Source organism: Arachis ipaensis, chromosome B09 (genome assembly GCF_000816755.2).
Source record: "Arachis ipaensis cultivar K30076 chromosome B09, Araip1.1, whole genome shotgun sequence".
Lineage (NCBI taxonomy): Eukaryota > Viridiplantae > Streptophyta > Magnoliopsida > Fabales > Fabaceae > Arachis > Arachis ipaensis.
In genome coordinates this window covers 38,893,179-38,911,381 of record NC_029793.2, presented here as the reverse complement: position 1 = coordinate 38,911,381, position 18,203 = coordinate 38,893,179, and the positions used below count along the sequence as shown (strand labels likewise).

The window sequence follows — 18,203 nt, the reverse complement described above, 5'->3', positions numbered from 1 at the left end:
ATGGAGTTAGGGTAAAGGTAAGGATGCATATGGTTAAGTGAGCTTAAAATTTGAATCTTTGATTAACTTAAACTCTCTCTTCTAATTAACACATATAATAATCTATACAATTCAAATACAAACCTAACTACTCATTATTCACTTTTTCACATACTCCTCATTTTCTTTTTAATCACAATACATATGCATTGTTATAATTACTTTATTTTGGAATATTTTATCCCTTTTTTATTGCTTTATTTTTCTCTTTTTCTTTTTCTTCTTTTTTTCTTTTCCTTGTTTTTATTTTTTATTTTTTGTTTCTTTTCTTCTTTTTTTTATAATAACATAATATATACAAAAGAGATGAATGCATATGGTTTAAGTATCGAATGCATGTATGTACCCAATTTCTAAGATTTTTAATGAGAACCCAAAATACACTTTTACCTCAATCAATGTTTTCAAACATCTCCACACTTGAATGATGCACACTCTCACTAGGTTAAGCTAATCAAAGATCCAAATTAAGGACATTTATTGTTTTTCACTTAGGGCTAGTGATGTGCTAACATTAAGAACAAAAGGGGATTAAAATATGCTCAAAATTAGCTAACGATGGTAGATAAAAGGGTAAGGCTATTTGGGTAAGTGAGCTATTTGAAATGAAGGCCTCAATGATATAAATGTATATATACAAGGAATAATGGATATAAAGAATCAAACAAATCAAATATTACAATCATAAAAGAGAATAACACACAAGAATAAAAATAGTGGTTATATGATACAACCACACAATTAGGCTCAAAACTCAAAAGGTTATGTGTTCTTAGCTCAAAAACTATGTTCCACAATATATAATTCAAGCAAGTTTTATGAAAAATATTTTAAATCAATTTTTGGAATTTCCTATAGATAAATTCCTTAGAAAAAACTAAGCTTATTATATATATATATATATGCATATATGAAAAAAAATACAATCAATTAAGAAAAATGCAAATAAAGCTCTAAAATATATACAAGCCAAGAAAAATGCAACTAAGAATTCTAAAAGACATAGTAATAGAATAAAATAAAATGTGAAAGTCTTTGGATTAGAAAATTTTCACCCAAGATTAACCAATTGGTTAGACGACCTCCCCACACTTAAAAGTTTGCACAGTACTCCGTGCATTCAAAGATGAGTAAGAGGGTATGGCGACTTACGGATTACCACCTTCAGCTGGTGGATCATCCGGCTGTTGCATATTCTTACTTTTGCTTTCCTTGTTGCTTATGATGACTCATTCTGAAGAATATAAAACAAAATATAGTAAGACGAGTGAATTTGAAAACAAGGAAGCATATATTGTTGGAATGAGGTAATGATCACTAAAATAAAGTGAGTTAATCAGTTTGTGGCATTAAGAAAAATAGTGTGTGAATTCTAAGTTACGCACGGTTTAGAACACACACACTAGCATTGAAAGCTATGTCACAATTACATAAAAGAAATATGTGTTTCACTCATTTTAGTTTGCTTGAGATCAGGGACGGATGCATGTGTTAGGTTGTGGGGGCAAGTGCCCCCACTAGCATTTTGGAAAAATATAAGAAAATATATGTATAAATATATATGTGTCCCCATTGAAAAATTGTATTTGTCCCCACATTAACAAAATACATATTAATTTTTGTGTCAAAATATTTATTTTATATATATTTTATATATCAATTAAGCAATTTCTTATATATGATTTAAAGTTTTAGTAATTGAATGATAATAAGAATTTCATATGTTTTAATTTGAATAATTAAATTTTTAGCTCTATTTTATAATTTAAAGAAAATTAATTTGATTATCTCCAAATATTGAATTAGAATATTGAGTTGAAAATAATTTGTAAATTGATGATTAAATGATAATTTTGTGGATATTATTATTAGATTTGAAACTAATTTTCAATTACTATATTACTCTTTAATTTTATTAAAATTACTAAATTACCCAAAATTCCCAATTTCATACACAAAACCCTAATCCCCAAATTGAAACCTTAACCCTGTTACCCAATTTACCTACACATATAACCCCTACCACCTGTGCATTCTTCTATTAGCCACGCTCACCCTCCCTCATGACTCACTCACCACCGCCAACCTCTACGCACAATACAACTTCAGCAAACAAAATGGAAAAGAAAAGAAGAGAAATCAGAGGAAGAGAAATGAGAGGAAGAGAAACGAGAGATGGAGATTCAGAGAGTGAGGGAATCGCGAGGAAGAAGAGAAGGAGAAGGACGTGGCATCGCCGGCTGGGTACCGCCGCCGTTCAACTCTTCGTCGCACCGTTCACGTCGAGCTCGTTCCGTCACCGTCATGTCGCGAAGGAAGGGTCGCCACCGTTCGTGCCTTGCCGTTGCCATTCGCGGAGGGAGAGAAAGCAAGTGCACCAGAGGAAAGTGAGAGAGAGCGAAACTACGAGAGAGAGAGAGAGAGAGAGAGAGAGGAAGTGACGCACGAAGCTGCCACAGGAACCGCGAGCTAGAGGAGCTGTTGTCATCGCCGTTGTTGCCGCTACTGCCGCTGTGATTGCGGGCGTAGTCCGCCGTCGAGCCGTGTGTTGCTGATGGTGGTGAACCAAACGTCGCCCTTGATGCTGGAGAAGAACACCGGAGTTGCTGTTCTGGTTCCGAATCCTCCATTTCTAAAGCTTTCTGCCACTTTGCTTCTAATATCTATTACAACTAGTGTTGGTGTCGATGCTAGTTTTGGACTGTTGTAGCTGTTGCTGGTTCTGTGTGAGGTTACTGCTGCTGCGAGATAGGAAGAAAAAAAGGGAGTTTGTCGCGGTTATGGATTTCTTCGAGTTTCGATTAATTGAGGAAGGGGATTTATTTTTAAAGTTAAACGTTTTTAATTTTAGAATGCCTATAAAGTTATTTGGATAATTACAAATAGTTAATAATGATCAAGAGTTGATTAATTGATATGAATTGTTTGAAATATGTTTGAGAATAGTTAGTTGGAGTGATTATTCTGAATTATGATTAGATTGAATATGATTGTGTTACTCTGAATTATAATTGAAATTAAATGCGATTGTGAATTGTGACTGAATTATTGATTTGTGATGAATTGGTTGAGATTCCGATCTTGAATGAATTATTTTGTCTTGTTTCATGTTGAATTGGATATTTGATGTATGGGAACGTTATTGTGACATTCACTTGCGACTGGTTGGGATTGGTTTTGGTGGTTATGGAAGGATTGGAACATAAAGGATTCTTTAATATGTGAAAATTAGTTATGAATTGAAGAGATTGAAGTTGGATTGATGGATTACATGGGAATTGTGGAGTACGATTGATTTGTTAAATTGTGAATGCCTGGTTTGATTTGTTGGTATTAAATTGAGATTTGAAACGATTGAAAAGAGGTTGAAAATGGTTCGGTTGGGACCCAGAAAGGGTGGCAAAGTCCAATTTTAAGGGAAAATACTGCCCAATTTTTGTAAAATTATATGAAAAGTGATTTCATTTTAAAAATCTAATTTATAAGCTTATTTTTGGGAAATTATTAATTTGATTTGTTAATAATTATTGGTCTGACTTTTATTAAGATTTGAAAGGTTTGAATTTTATTAAGATAAAAAGTGGCTAAGCTTCAAAGAAAACGTTTTAATTCCTGAAAACCATTTGATTTCGATTTATTGCAGAAAGTCTTATTTTCAGCTTGAATTATTAAGAAAGTATAAGGTTTTACATTCAGTTTTTTGAGAATAGATTTTGTTTCAAGTTATGATTTGAGTTTGGTTTATTAAGAAAAGGAATCTCTGCCACAGGAGAGCAGAGAACAAGGATTTAAAAAATATATTAACTTAAAGGAATGTCTGCCACAGGAGAGCAGATATGACATTATTTGGGCCTTAGTGCCAAATGTAAAGTAGGGATGCCCACAACCTGAGAACTATTTTCTAGATGTACACTTATTGATTTAGAAAGTCATATTGTATGCGGCCTAGCCGTACAACTTATAAACACACTGTATGCATCTGGAAAGCCATATCTGGGACTTGTGCCCGGGTAATGTCGAGAGCGGGTAGGCAACCGACACATGAGCTCATGGCCTACGTTAGGGATAGACATGCATCATGTTGTTTGCACATTTGCATTTGATTGCGCTTGCTTGTCTTATTTCTTTGTAATTGTGCTGTTTGTCTTGTTGTGACTTGCTTGTACATTGAATTGAATCTCTTGCTTGTACTATTTGTTTGTGAATATATTAAAGTAATTACAAATTGACATTTGACTGAAGATTAACTATGTGGTTGAGAGACGGGTAATGTGACTAGTTTTATATTTAAAATTTGTTGTGAGTTTAGAGATTTTAAAAAGAGGTAATTAGTTAGCTAAAGTAGAACCAAGAGTATTTTCAAAAGGTTTGATAAAAATATAGTTTTATTGAGTAAAGTTAATTATTTGCACTTTATTTCATTACTTTTACGGCATTCTCATTCCCTACTAAGAACGTGTGGTTTGTTCTCACCCCAAAATCTTCAACCCTTTCAGTGACACAGGTTCGAAGACTCAGCTTGAAGCTGTGGACGGTTATTAGTTTTATTTGAGTCAAGTTATGAGTTGAGTTGCTTTCATAGAATTCCCTCGCTTTTGTTATTTTAGATTTTATTTTATATAGAGGGATAGGAATTGTATCTGAGTTTTATTTGAATTATGTTGTATGATATTTATTATTATTAATAACTATGAGATTAGTATTGCTTGAGGATCTTTGATATATAGTTTTTAATTAATAAAAGTAAACTTTTCAGGCATTTTCTTTAGAACTGAAACGCGATATCGATGTAAAGGCTCAGTAGTCAATATATTAATATTGATAATGATTACATAAAAATTATTTAATATTTAATATTTTTATATTATTTATTTTTTATATATTTTGATATATTTATAAGATTTTTTTATTTTTATATGCTAAATGTTTGCCTCCACTATTTAAAATTTTTGGATCCGTCACTGCTTGAGATACTTTAAAGAAAATTTATAGGTTAAGATAAACAAACAAGTAATAAAGAAGAATGAAAGCATTCAAGCAAGAATCAAGTAATTGTGAAATGGAGAATGAATAGACATTAGTTGATGTGCAAGAGAGTTCAATGAACCAAATGAAATATAGAACTCGCACATCAAATAATGATACACCTTGAAATTTTGTTCGCATCACCTAATTGACACAAAGTGGGAAACATGGGTTCTATGAAACTTAGGAGAAGAGAGATATAAGGTGAGATCAATCACATAGCAAGCATGGTCCACAAAGTTTAAAAATCTCAAAAATATGTCACTAGGTAAGCTTACGATCCAATTTCACAATTCCACAATCTCAATGCATGAACTAGGTGACGTAAATAAAGATCAATCATAAACAAGCATCACCTAATAAAAAATGCATCAATTATACACAATTGCCATATAATAGATAGTGAATTCAAATTACATGGTGGCACTACAAGATTTATATTTAATTGAGGGTGTATCTTAGTAGAGGTTTTTAAAAACCTCTAAAATACACTTTATTTATGGTAATTTATAAAACTCCCCCTAATAGTTAATTCATAATTAAGATTTCAAAATTTTAAAAAACCCCTCTTCTTCTTAGTTTCACAATAAGACCGATTCAGAAAGGAAGAGAAGAGAATGGCGACAAAACCCTAAGTTCTCCACCGCTGATTTTCCTGCCGTTGCAGCCGTCGGTTCTGCCACCGTTGCAGCCGTCGGTTCTGCCACCGTTGTAGTCACCAGTTCAGCTAGTGTTTTCGCCACAGTTGTTATAGGAAGCGTCTAAATCGAGCCATGGTTGCCACTGCAGTTCTTACTGCCGTTGCTGCCGCAGTTTCTGCCATTGTTGCCGCTGTAGTTGCCGCGCCTAAAGCTTCTGAATCAAGTCACTGTTTCAAATCTGTTTTCTCCTTCGAGCTGCTGCTGGTATTCTTTTTCTTCTTCTTATTTAGATTATTTGATTCAGTAGTGACTCACGTAGTATATTATTAGTAATTTTTGTTCTTATATAATTTTCTTATGTCATATTCTTATGTTCGTGTAATCTACTGGTTCCATTCATGAGATCTTGAATGGATATTTAATGTGCATGTTTGTTATATGTTGAGAACAGAGAAACTATTTTACTGAATTAAATATTCCTCTGGCAAATGATGCTAGGTGGGTTTCATAGCTACAGGATTTGAATGTGAAAATTGCAAAATTAGAAGAAAAGTTATCCAAAATGGATTGTTTAATACTCCGTCTTGTGTCCATGCATTTGATCAAGAAATTAGAGAAATTTAGTTTATTAATATCAACTAACCAACAAAAGATAAAAGATGCACCAACAGCTTCAACAGAATGCTTGGTTTTTGAATCAGCATTAGAAAATATTAGAGTCATATGAAAATCATGGAAGATGATTTTTTGTTGATTGTGAAAAAGCTAAAGTGAATAGCACAAGTGTTGAAGCACAATGCAATATATACATAATTTTATACACTATAATGTTTGTGACTATTGTATTGCAAATTAATGGCTTTTAAGCTAGCTAGCTACTGTGCACATCAATCAAGTCCTGCTGCAATAGGAATCTCATTGATGGATTCTTGTGAGGCTTCCCTCTCAGCTTCCTTCAATTCATCATCCATATATATTCTATTCTGTGTTCTTATTCTATTCCTAATTAACTTGAGCCTCAAACATGATAATAAAACATGAGCCAACTTGTCAAGGAGAGCATGTTTTGTTGAGTTAGTAATCTGAACTTAGCTCATAAGTCTAAAAGAGCTCAGTTAATGCAATTCTTGATAATATTGGCTCATTGAGCTTAGAGAGCTTGTAAGCTTGTAAGGCGAGGAAAGAAAATAAAATAAGTCTTTATGAATCTTTTATTGTTGGTCTAACAATATGGCAACTTCTTGTTTATTATCTTGTACTTTAATAGTGATTAAATTTGTCTTCACAGTGACTAAGCCATAACATTTCTCTTAGATGCTCTTGCATTAATACAATGTTAATTGTGTGAGAACTTAAGGTGAAAAAAGAGTATAAAATAAAAATATCCATCATGAGTATTTAGGTCAAATATAGAATAAGTGAATATCTAATCCATTGTATAATTTTAGCTGATCTTCTAACTACTAATGCTGGATTCTTCTCTTTTGATCTGCAGGCACTTCTTATTTATCATGATAAAATTTTTCATCTTGTTGTTGCTGTTATTTTATTAGTAACTTTTGTTCTAGCTTTTGGAGAGGTAAAATACTTTTTCAATCCATGGTTTTTGCCATACCCAAACATTTTGATCTTGACATTGAAGAACTAATTGTTTCGATGCCTTTTGGCTTAGGTTATTCCTCAAGCTATATGCTCAAGATATGGACTCTATGTGTAAGAACTGGAGTTTTCACGAATAAAATAATTTAAATGCCCAAATTAGATTCCAGAAAGTTGGAATGGGAATTTGGGGATTTAAATATGATTTTTGGACTCATTAGGTCTTTCCGAGTCAGAAAATGTGTTTTCTGCGAAAAACCGTGAAAAACTACAAACCGGCAGTTGAACCAGTTGAACCGGTTTAAGTTTTTCCGATTCTGTGCGAGAAAAAGTGAGAACAGTCGAAAACCTTAGAAAAATATTAGAAATGGAAAATCAGGCATTAGTGTTAAAGGTTTGGCCCAAAGTTGCGGCGAACGGGCTAAAAACGCTAACGGGTTGGACCGGGCCCAAGTTGGGCCGAAACTCAACATATAAAAGCACCCTTTAATGAGCCTTAAGCTCATTTTCAGCAACCCACAAAGAAAGGGGCGCTGGTTATGAAAGAAGGGAGGAAGAAGGAAGTGGCACTATTCACCTTCACCTTCCAGGAGCCATATCTTGAGCTACGGTGCTCCGATTGACGAGCCGTTTGTGGCCACACGAAGCTCTCGACGAGCTATTCCTTTCTATTTAAAGAAATCTAGTAATATCCCTCTCTTCACGCTCCAGTTTCGTTCCCTAGGTTATGTTCGTTTTTAGATTTAGTTTTTGAGTAGATTTTGTGGTTTTGCTTGTTTAGGTGATCTCTAGTAGCGGGTAATTGATGGATTTTACCCTACCCACGTTGGATAAGGTAAAGTTTCACTAAACCCTTGTATTTAGTTGTTTTATGTATCTTAGGTTTTGATTTTTGGTGATATATGTGTTGTTAGTTTGAGCCTTGGTGTTTGTTGGAGTTGGTTGAGGCTTTGGATCAAGTTTGGTGGTTTCGTTTTGGTGTTTGGAGCATTTGGGAATCGGCCAAGGTATGGTTTCGGTTTTCTTTATGTAATATGTAATGTTTCTGGATACTTAGTCTAGTTGACCCTAAGATAGGATTGAATGATATTGGTGCATAAATAATTATATGTGAATTGATGTAATTGTTGGTTATATTGGATTAGTGTGGTTGATGGTGATTGTTGGGAATTATGGGTATTGATGAGTATTTATGGTGATTAGTTATATTAGTGGATAATGAGGATTATGGAAATTTAAGGTAAAGGTAGTTGACGATAATGTTGATGATTTGGTAAGGTAGTTGAAAAAGTATTAATGAGGATTGATTATAATGTGATTTATTGATGTGGAAGTTAAGGATGATGAATGGTAAAGGAAATTGTGGTGTGCTTGGTATTATGTGACATAAAGGGTTAATTTTGATGAGAAATGAAGTTTGGAATGGTTTGGTCTGGTCTTGGTTGTGTTTTATAAAGGAATTGTGGAAATTGTGAATTTGGGTAAAAGTTGGTTTTTGGTGAACTTTGTCTGATCATAACTTTTGCCTCGGTTTTCGAAATTGATTGAAAATTCTTTAAAATTAAAGATCTTTGAAAACCCTTTAAATCGATATAGAGTTTGTAAAAATTGGAATTTTTTAGAGAAGTTATGATCATTCAAAGTTGGTGTTGAAAATTTGAAATTCTGCAAAGTTGCAGAATTTCAAGATTTTCTGATATGTGCGCATGCACAGTCTTGTGCACACGCACAACCCTGCAAAAATGTTATTCTGTGTGGACGCACAGACCTGTGCGTACACACAGGCACGGGAAAGGGCTATGGTGGCAGTGCTAGCATAGGTTGTGCGCGCACACATCAATGAAGGATTACAACCTGTGCGGACAGCCCTGTGCGCACGCACAAGTCGGGAAGGGTCGTCTGTTGGGGGCGCTCGCACAGCTTGTGCGAGTGAACAGGCTTGTATATTTTAGTACCTATGCGTACGCACACCCCTATGATTACGCACACTTTCAAAATCCTCCTGGGTGTGCGCACGCACACCCCTGTACGGACGCACACGTCTTGTTTCATAATTTTAAACTTTGTTTTCAACTGTTTCACCTTCCCGACAAGGTTGTAAGCTTCTGTAATACCATTTTAAGACTCTTGGGCTCAATTTTGGATGTTGGAACATGGAAAAGGTCCTAGGAGGTTTAATTTGGGTTTTACTTTGAAAAGTTAGCAAACGGAGCTTTAGGTTTCTGGTGTAGTGAGGAGGAGTGGTTGAAAGAGAAGGAAGAGTGGTGAATATGATGATGGCTGATAACGAATTTGAGAAACTGATGAACTAAGAGTTCGGAATGGAACTTATGACTTGATGATGGTTGTGAGGAGTATGAGTGGAAGTGTTAAGAGGAGTGGCCTCTGAGATTGAATATGTGATTACAATTTGTATTGTTCTCCGTCGTAGGGGCTATGGCAGTATCCCGCCTACGTTCGGATGTGAGAGTTGAAGCTAGGCTTCTCACTCATACTTTTCGCAACCAGAGGAAGGTGGTAGGGCACGCTCCCTCGGAATATTTCTCTCTGAAAGGAGAAGGTGGTAGGGCACTTATCCCTCGAAATTATTCCTCCTGAAAATGCGACTTCTCTTTGATTGCAAGGTGGTAGGGCACTAACCCACGGAATCATGCGACAACCAGAGGAAGGTGGTAGAGCACGCTCCCTCAGAATATTTCCCTCTGAAAGGAGAAGGTGGTAGGGCACTCATCCCTCGGAATTATTCCTCCTTATGCGTAATAGAAGACTAATCCGCGAGTTGTCGACCGGATTTACCGTCGGGTTTGGCACAATAACCGACATGTGATATCACCGCCAATAGGGCAGACATTCATCATATGCATCTTCTATGCTTGCTTGTTTTGTTTACTTGAGTTTTCCTAATTGTATAACATGCCTACTTGCTTCTTGAATTACTTGTATTTGAGAAAATGGTTGAAGTAGTGTTTAGTATGAATTTTGGGCTGTTTTGGTATGGTTGAAATGTGATTGAATTGGTATTGGATTGAGGTTTGGTTAAGAATTGAGTTTTTGAGGTTTTGGGTAAAAATGGATTTTTGGTGAACTTTGTCTGATCATAAATTTTGCCTCAATTTTTATAATTTGTTGAATTTGGTTTAGAATTAAAGATTATTGAAAACCCTTCGATTTGATATAAATTTTGTAAAATTTGGAATTTTGTAGAGGAAGTTATGATCATTCAAAGATTGGTGTCGAAATCTGAAATTCTGCAGAGTTGCAGAATTTTGTGATTTCTGGTAGGTGCACACGCACAGCCTTGTGCGCACGTACACACCAATGGGGTTTTACAACCTGTGCGTACGCACAGTTCTGTGCGTACGCACAAGTTGGGAAGGGTCATCTGTTGGGGGTGCTAGCACAGGTTGTGTGAGTGAACAGACAGTGTGAATTTTGGCACCTGTGCGTACGCACACCCCTGTGCGTACGCACACGCCCTGTTTCTCAAACTTAAACTTTGTTTTCAACTATTTCACCTATCCAAGAGGCTTGTAAGCTTCTGTGACACCATTTTAAGACTATTGGGCTTATTTTTGGGTATCATCATAAGGGAAAGGTCCTAGGAGGTTTAATTTGGGGTTTTACGTTAGAAAGTTAGAGAACGGAGGCTTAGGTTTCTAGTGTACTGAGGATGGTTTGATGTTGTGTGGAGGTAGATGGTATGTGGGATGAGAACCAATGAACTGTTGAGTTCAGAATTGAAATGTAAATTGACAATGGTTGAAATGAGTTGAGGACTCTGGATGAAATGTACTGAAAAATATTTTTCTGAAAACCACTGAACTACTGTTTTATGTTGAGATTATGAAATACTATGCACCCGGCAGGGACGGCGGTTGGATCCTGTCTGTCGAGGTAGCGGCGGCGGTGTAAGGGTGGTGGTTCGTCTCGCTTGCGTTGAGATGTGAGGGTTGTGGCAAGAGTATCCCGCTCGCATCCCTTCAGATCAGTAGAGCGTGCAGGCGCGAAATCCTGGACAGTGATCTGAGCACTATATCTCGGGGGTTCCCATATGGTGATTCCAAAGGGTGACATCTCCATAGAGATGTGTCGGGTTGGAAGTTGAACCGACAATATGATATCACAGCCAATAGGACAGACATTCATCATGTGCATCTTCTATATGCTTGCTTCCCTTGTTTACTTGAGTTTGCCTAATTGTATAACATGCCTACTTTCTTCTTGAAATATATATATATATATATGAATACTACCTGTGGTTTCTTTGTCTGCATTATCCGTGTTTGCTTGGTGCTGAGGAGGTTAGGTAGGCGGTGGCGATGGGATCACGCGGAGGTTAGGTTGGCGAGGGCTGTGGGATACAGCGGTGTGATTAGTTTTAGTTAGAATTATCCTAAGTTTAGATAACCCGGTTCATGGTTTAAGTTCGTTATATATTTATTTATTTTGTTATAAGCTTGAATATCCGTATGTGATGTGAAGTTCTAGGATTGCCTTCGGCGTCCCGGAGCCTTACATCTTACATCATTGGGCACTGTTACCATACTGAGAATCAGTTCCATACGTTGTTGTTATTTTTCAGATGCAGGTCACAACCCACCTCGGTGAGTTGTCTGGATGGTGACAGAAGCGGAGGACCCGGATACCTTTTGAGTCTCTTGATTTATTTTGCTATGCATCTCTCACTTTTGTATTTTGTTTAGCCTAGAGGCATGTATTGAGAGAACAGAACTTGTATAAGCTATTTTACTGTCTTGCTTCATGTATGGTCTGTATATGGCTAGCCGGCTTAAACTCCACGAGTCGTGGCTAGATTCTTATGATATTATACTATTATATTTTGATACATCTTATCTGTACCTTGTGTTTTAAGGTAGTAGCTTCGCTTGTACGTTATGCGCTTTTCAAATCCTGTTTTTGAGCTATATCCTTCATCAGGCTTATAGATTATATTATTTCTTTCTATATAAATATGTATGAGCTTTAGAATTGTCGTAACCTTTGGTTAACCTTTGCTTTACGGCTAGAGGTAAGGCTTTGGTTAATTGGGGTGTTACATTTAGTGGTATCAGAGCAGTTCGTCCTCGTGAGCCTGAGGGATGGACCGATTGTGCTTCATTGTACACTTTAGGTCATTTTTCTTTCATGCTATTTAGGTTATCTACTTGATATTTCATAGCATGCTTGTTTGTGAGTGCCTATTTGGGATAATGGAAGCACTAGGCTTTTGATATTGAGACTGATCACCTTGATATCGATTGTTTGGTGTAGACAGGAACCCTAATGTCTACTCGCAGACGAGGTCGTACACGTTAACAAAGAGAGAGTAGAAACAAGCAACCGGCCAATAACCATGCCGAGTTCATGGCGGCAATGGTGAATCTTGCGAACACCATGGAGGCGAATGCTGCTGCGACTTTACAAGCAGCGCAGAGGTTAGGCCAACCGGTAGGGAATGGAGACGGAAATGGTGATGACTTAAAAGGTGCTCCAATGACCCTAGATACGTTTCTGAAAGTTCACCCACCGACTTTCAGAGGATCGACCAATCCCACGGAAGCGGATAACTGGTTCCAAGCTATGGAGCGTGCACTGCAAGCACAGCATGTTCCAAGCGACCAATACGTAGAGTTTGCTGCTTATCAGCTTTGGGAAGAGGCCCAGCATTGGTGGCAAGCAAAGTGCCGCTTGCTACAGCTTCAGAACGCCGATGTTCCTTGGGATGTATTTCAAACGGCCTTCTACAAGAAGTACTTTTCTGAGTCTGCAAGGGAGGCGAAGGAGAAGGAACTTATGCAACTGAAGCAAGGTTCCTTGTCTGTGGCAGACTACACCAACAGATTTGACGAGCTTTGTAGGTTCTCTAGGGTGTGTCAGGGTGCCCCGGAGACCTATGAAAGTTGGAAGTGTATCACGTATCAAAGGGGCTTAAAGGACGACATCATGACTGCTGTGGCTCCTATGGAGATTCGCATTTTCTCCGATCTGGTGAACAAGGCAAGAGTGGTTGAAGAATCCACAAAGATGGTAGCCTCGTCAAGGGACACTCATGGAGGAAACACTAGTAGAGAATGCGATGGTTACCTTGGACCAAGGGGACAAAACTTCAAGAAATATGGTGAAAGGAAGCGATCAATATCTTACTCCTCTGATATGAAATGTCAGGAGTGTGGGAACTACCATCCGAATAGGCCATGCCAGTTGGATAAGAAACTATGTTACAAGTGTGGCTCACCGGGACATTTGGTTAGAGATTGTCCACACTGAGGAACACGTGGGGCGGATGGATCACAACAACAGGGTTGAGGTAATTATGAAGCTGATGACCAGATCTTAACTTATCTTCATAGTATAGACTATCGTCGTTCGTGTTGAAAAAGTTTTAAAGCTTAAATTGATTTTTAAACTTGGTTTGGAACTCTGATTTCATTGATTTGGTTTTGAAACTAGGACTGGAACTTTTGGTCAAATAATATTATTTAAAAAGGGGAAAGTGAGTCCTAAGATTTTGTTAACTCGTGATTTTGGTTTACAAATTTGATTTATTAAAAAGGGATTCAAATTGAAAGGTTTCGATTTAAGGATTTTAATGAATTTAGGAAAAATCGTATTTCAAAGTAATTGATTTACAAATGAAAGGTTTTAACTTTTGATAGGGTTTTAACAATGGACTCATTTAGATTGAACTTGTTTTAAAGGTTTTGAAAAATGTTACAAAATCGGTATTTGAATTAAGGAAAACTTTCGGAATCCTAGCGACGATAATCAGAGTGACGCAGCGGAAGACGAGAGAGAACGTCGACGCGTTGGGATGATGGTGAACGAGATGCTTTTACAACTTGTTAGTTTGGAACCATTGAAGTAGGACGCCTCGTGTATATATATATATATGTATGTATGTATGTATTACATCACGTGGTTCGGATTTTTGAGGGAGAAAATTTTTTTAAGGAGGGGAGGATGTAAGAACTGGAGTTTTCATGAATAAAATAATTTAAATACCCAAATTAGCTTCCAAAAAGTTGGAATGAGAATTTGGGGATTTAAATATGATTTTTGGACTCAGTAGGTCTTTTCGAGTCAGAAAATGTGTTTTCTGCAAAAAATCGTGAAAAACTGCGAACCGGCATTGAACTGGTTGAATCGATTTAAGTCTGCCCGGTTATGCGCGAGAAAAAGTGAGAACAGTCGAAAACCTTAGAAAAATATTAGAAATGAAAAACCGGGCATTAGTGTTAAAGGTTTGGCCCAAAGTTAGGGCGAACAAATTAAAAATGCTAACGGGTTGGACCGGGCCCAAGTTGGGCCGAAACCCAACATATAAAAGCACTCTTTAATGAGTCTTAAGCTCATTTTCAGCAACCCACAAAGAAAGGGGCGCTGGTTATGAAAGAAGGGAGGAAGAAGGAAGTGGCACTATTCACCTCCATCTTCCGGGAGCCATATCTTGAGCTACGGAGCTCCGATTGACAAGCCATTTGTCGCCACGTGAAGCTCTCGACGAGCTCTTCCTTTCTATTTAAAGAAATCTGGTAAGATCTCTCTCTTCACGCTCCAGTTTCGTGCCCTAGGTTCTGTTCATTTTTTGGTTTAGTTTTTGAGTAGATTTTGTGGTTTTACTTGTTTAGGTGATCTCTAGTAGCGGGTAATTAATTGATTTTACCCTACCCACATTGGATAAGGTAAGGTTTCACTAAACCCTTGTGTTTAGTTGTTTTATGTATCTTAAGTTTTGATTTTTGGTGATATATGTGTTGTTAGTTTGAGCCTTGGTGTTTGTTGGAGTTGGTTGAGGCTTTGGATCAAGTTTGGTGGTTTCGTTTTGGTGTTTGGAGCATTTGGGAATCGGCCAAGGTATGGTTTCGGTTTTCTTTATGTAATATGTAATGTTTCTGGATACTTAGTCTAGTTGACCCTAAGATAGGATTGAATGATATTGGTGCATAAATAATTATATGTGAATTGATGTAATTGTTGGTTATATTGGATTAGTGTGGTTGATGGTGATTGTTGAGAATTATGGGTATTGATGAGTATTTATGGTGATTTGTTATATTGGTGGATAATGAGGATTATGGAAATTTAAGGTAAAGAGTTAATGTAAAATATTATGGTGGTTTGGAATAAAGAATATTAATGATTATATGATTTGATGATGATTATTGGTATTTTAATTATTAAGAAGGTTGATGATGAAATTGAAACTTATTGTTATTGATGAGGGATTGATGATTATTAAAAGTGAGGAGGATTGGTAGTGATTTTTAATATTGTTGATGGTTGGTATTGATTATGAGTGTTATGATGGTTGTTGATGTTGAGAAAATTGATGATAAGTGTTGATATTTATTATGTTTGATGAGTATTGAATGTTGTTATATGTTGATTTATGATGAGTTGATGGTTGTTGAGTTTGATTACGATGATTGACAATAATATGATAAGGATGAATGAATTGTGAAGTTGAGAAGTGGATTGTGTTAGTATATATGATGATAATGTTGATGATTTGGTAAGGTAGTTGGAAAAGTATTAATGAGGATTGATTATAATGTGATTTATTGATGTGGAAGTTGAGGATGATGAATAGTAAAAAAAATTGTGGTGTGCTTGGTATTATATGACATAAATGGTTAATTTTGATGAGAAATGAAGTTTGGAATGGTCTGATTTGGTCTTGGTTGTGTTTTATAAGGAATTGTGGAAATTGTGATTTTGGGTAAAAGTTGGTTTTTGGTGAACTTTGTCTGATCATAACTTTTGCCTCGGTTTTTGAAATTGATTGAAAATTGTTTACAATTAAATATCTTTGAAAACCCTTTAAATTGATATAAAGTTTGTGAAAATTGGAATTTTATAGAGGAAGTTATGATCATTCAAAGTTGGTGTTGAAAATCTGAAATTCTGCAAAGTTGCAGAATTTCAGGATTTTCTGATATGTGCGCACGCACAGCCTTGTGCGCACGCACAACCCTGCAAAAATGCTATTCTGTGTGGACACACAGACATGTGCATACGCACAGGCAAGGGAAAGGGCTCTGGTGGCAGCTGGTTGTGCGCGCGCACATCAATGAAGGATTACAACCTGTGCAGACACACAGCCCTGTGCGCACGCACAAGTCGGGAAGGGTCGTCTGTTGGGGGAGCTCGCACAGCTTGTGCGAGTGAACAGGCTTGTATATTTTAGTACCTGTGCGTACGCACACCCCTATGATTACGCACACTTTCAAAATCCTCCTGGGTGTGCGCACGCACACCCCTGTGCGGACGCACACGTCTTGTTTCATAATTTTAAACTTTGTTTTCAACTGTATCACCTTCCTGACAAGGTTGTAAGCTTCTGTAACATCATTTTAAGACTCTTGGGCTCAATTTTGGATGTTGGAACATGGGAAAGGTCCTAGGAGGTTTAATTTGGGTTTTACTTTGAAAAGTTAGCAAACAGAGCTTTAGGTTTCTGGTGTAGTGAGGAGGAGTGGTTGAGAGAGAAGGAAGCGTGGTGAATATGGTGATGGCTGATAACGAATTTGAGAAATTGATGAACTAAGAGTTCGGAATGGAAATTATGACTTGATGATGGTTGTGAGGAGTATGAGTGGAAGTGTTAAGAGGAGTGGCCTCTGAGATTGAATATGTGATTACAATCTGTATTGTTCTCCGTCGTAGGGGCTATGGCAGTATCCCGCCTACGTTCGGATGTGAGAGTTGAAGCTAGGCTTCTCACTCATACTTTTCGCAACCAGAGGAAGGTGGTAGGGCACGCTCCCTCGGAATATTTCCCTCTGAAAGGAGAAGGTGGTAGGGTACTTATCCCTCGGAATTATTCCTCCTGAAAATGTGACTTCTCTCTGATTGTAAGTTGGTAGGGCACTAACCCACGGAATCATGGGACAACCAGAGGAAGGTGGTAGGGCACGCTCCCTCGGAATATTTCCCTCTGAAAGGAGAAGGTGGTAGGGCACTCATCCCTCGGAATTATTCCTCCTTATGCGTAATAGAGAAACTAATCCGTGAGTTGTCGACCGGATTTGCCGTCGGGTTTGGCACAATAACCGACATGTGATATCACCGCCAATAGGGTAGACATTCATCGTATGCATCTTCTATATGCTTGCTTGCTTTGTTTACTTGAGTTTTCCTAATTGTATAACATGCATACTTTCTTCTTGAATTACTTGTATATATATGAATACTACTTGTGGTTTCTTTGTCTGCATGATTCGTGTTTGCTTGGTGCTGAGGAGGTTAGGTAGGCGGTGGCGATGGGATCGCGCGGAGGTTAGGTTGGCGAGGGCTGTGGGATACAGCGGCATGATTAGTTTTAGTTAGAATTATCCTAAGTTTAGATAACCCGGTTCATGGTTTAAGTTCGTTATATATTTATTTATTTTGTTATAAGCTTGAATATCCGTATGTGATGTGAAGTTCTAGGATTGTCTTCGGCGTCCCAGAGCCTTACATCTTACATCATTGGGCACTGTTATCATACTAAGAACCGGTTCCATACGTTGTTGTTGTTTTTCATATGCAAGTCGCAACTCACCTCGGTGAGTTGTCTGGATGGTAACAGAAGCGGAGGACCCGGATACCTTTTGAGTCTCTTGATTTATTTTACTATGCATCTCTCACTTTTGTATTTTGTTTAGCCTAGAGGCATGTATTGAGAGAACAGAACTTGTATAAGCTGTTTTACTATCTTGCGTCATGTATGGTCTGTATATGGCTAGCAGGCTTAAACTCCGCTAGTCGTGGCTAGATTCTTATGATATTATACTATTATATTTTGATACATCTTATCTGTACCTTGTGTTTTAAGATAGTAGCTTGGTGCACTAATTGTGAATCACACTTTTCACAACTCGTACCACTAACCAGCAAGTGCACTGGGTCATCCAAGTA

The 18,203-nt window shown here is 37.1% G+C and overlaps 1 protein-coding gene across 1 annotated transcript; it reads left to right on the top strand.

Moving 5' to 3' along the window:
* Positions 12,669–13,571, top strand: LOC110266825. The gene has a single exon (XM_021111856.1). The coding sequence runs from the start codon at positions 12,669–12,671 to the stop codon at positions 13,569–13,571; it is 903 nt and encodes a 300-aa protein (XP_020967515.1).

Excerpts from the sequence above, each read along its gene's own strand:
- LOC110266825 (XM_021111856.1), top strand. The coding sequence starts at position 12,669 with ATGGCGGCAATGGTGAATCTTGCGAACACCATGGAGGCGAATGCTGCT.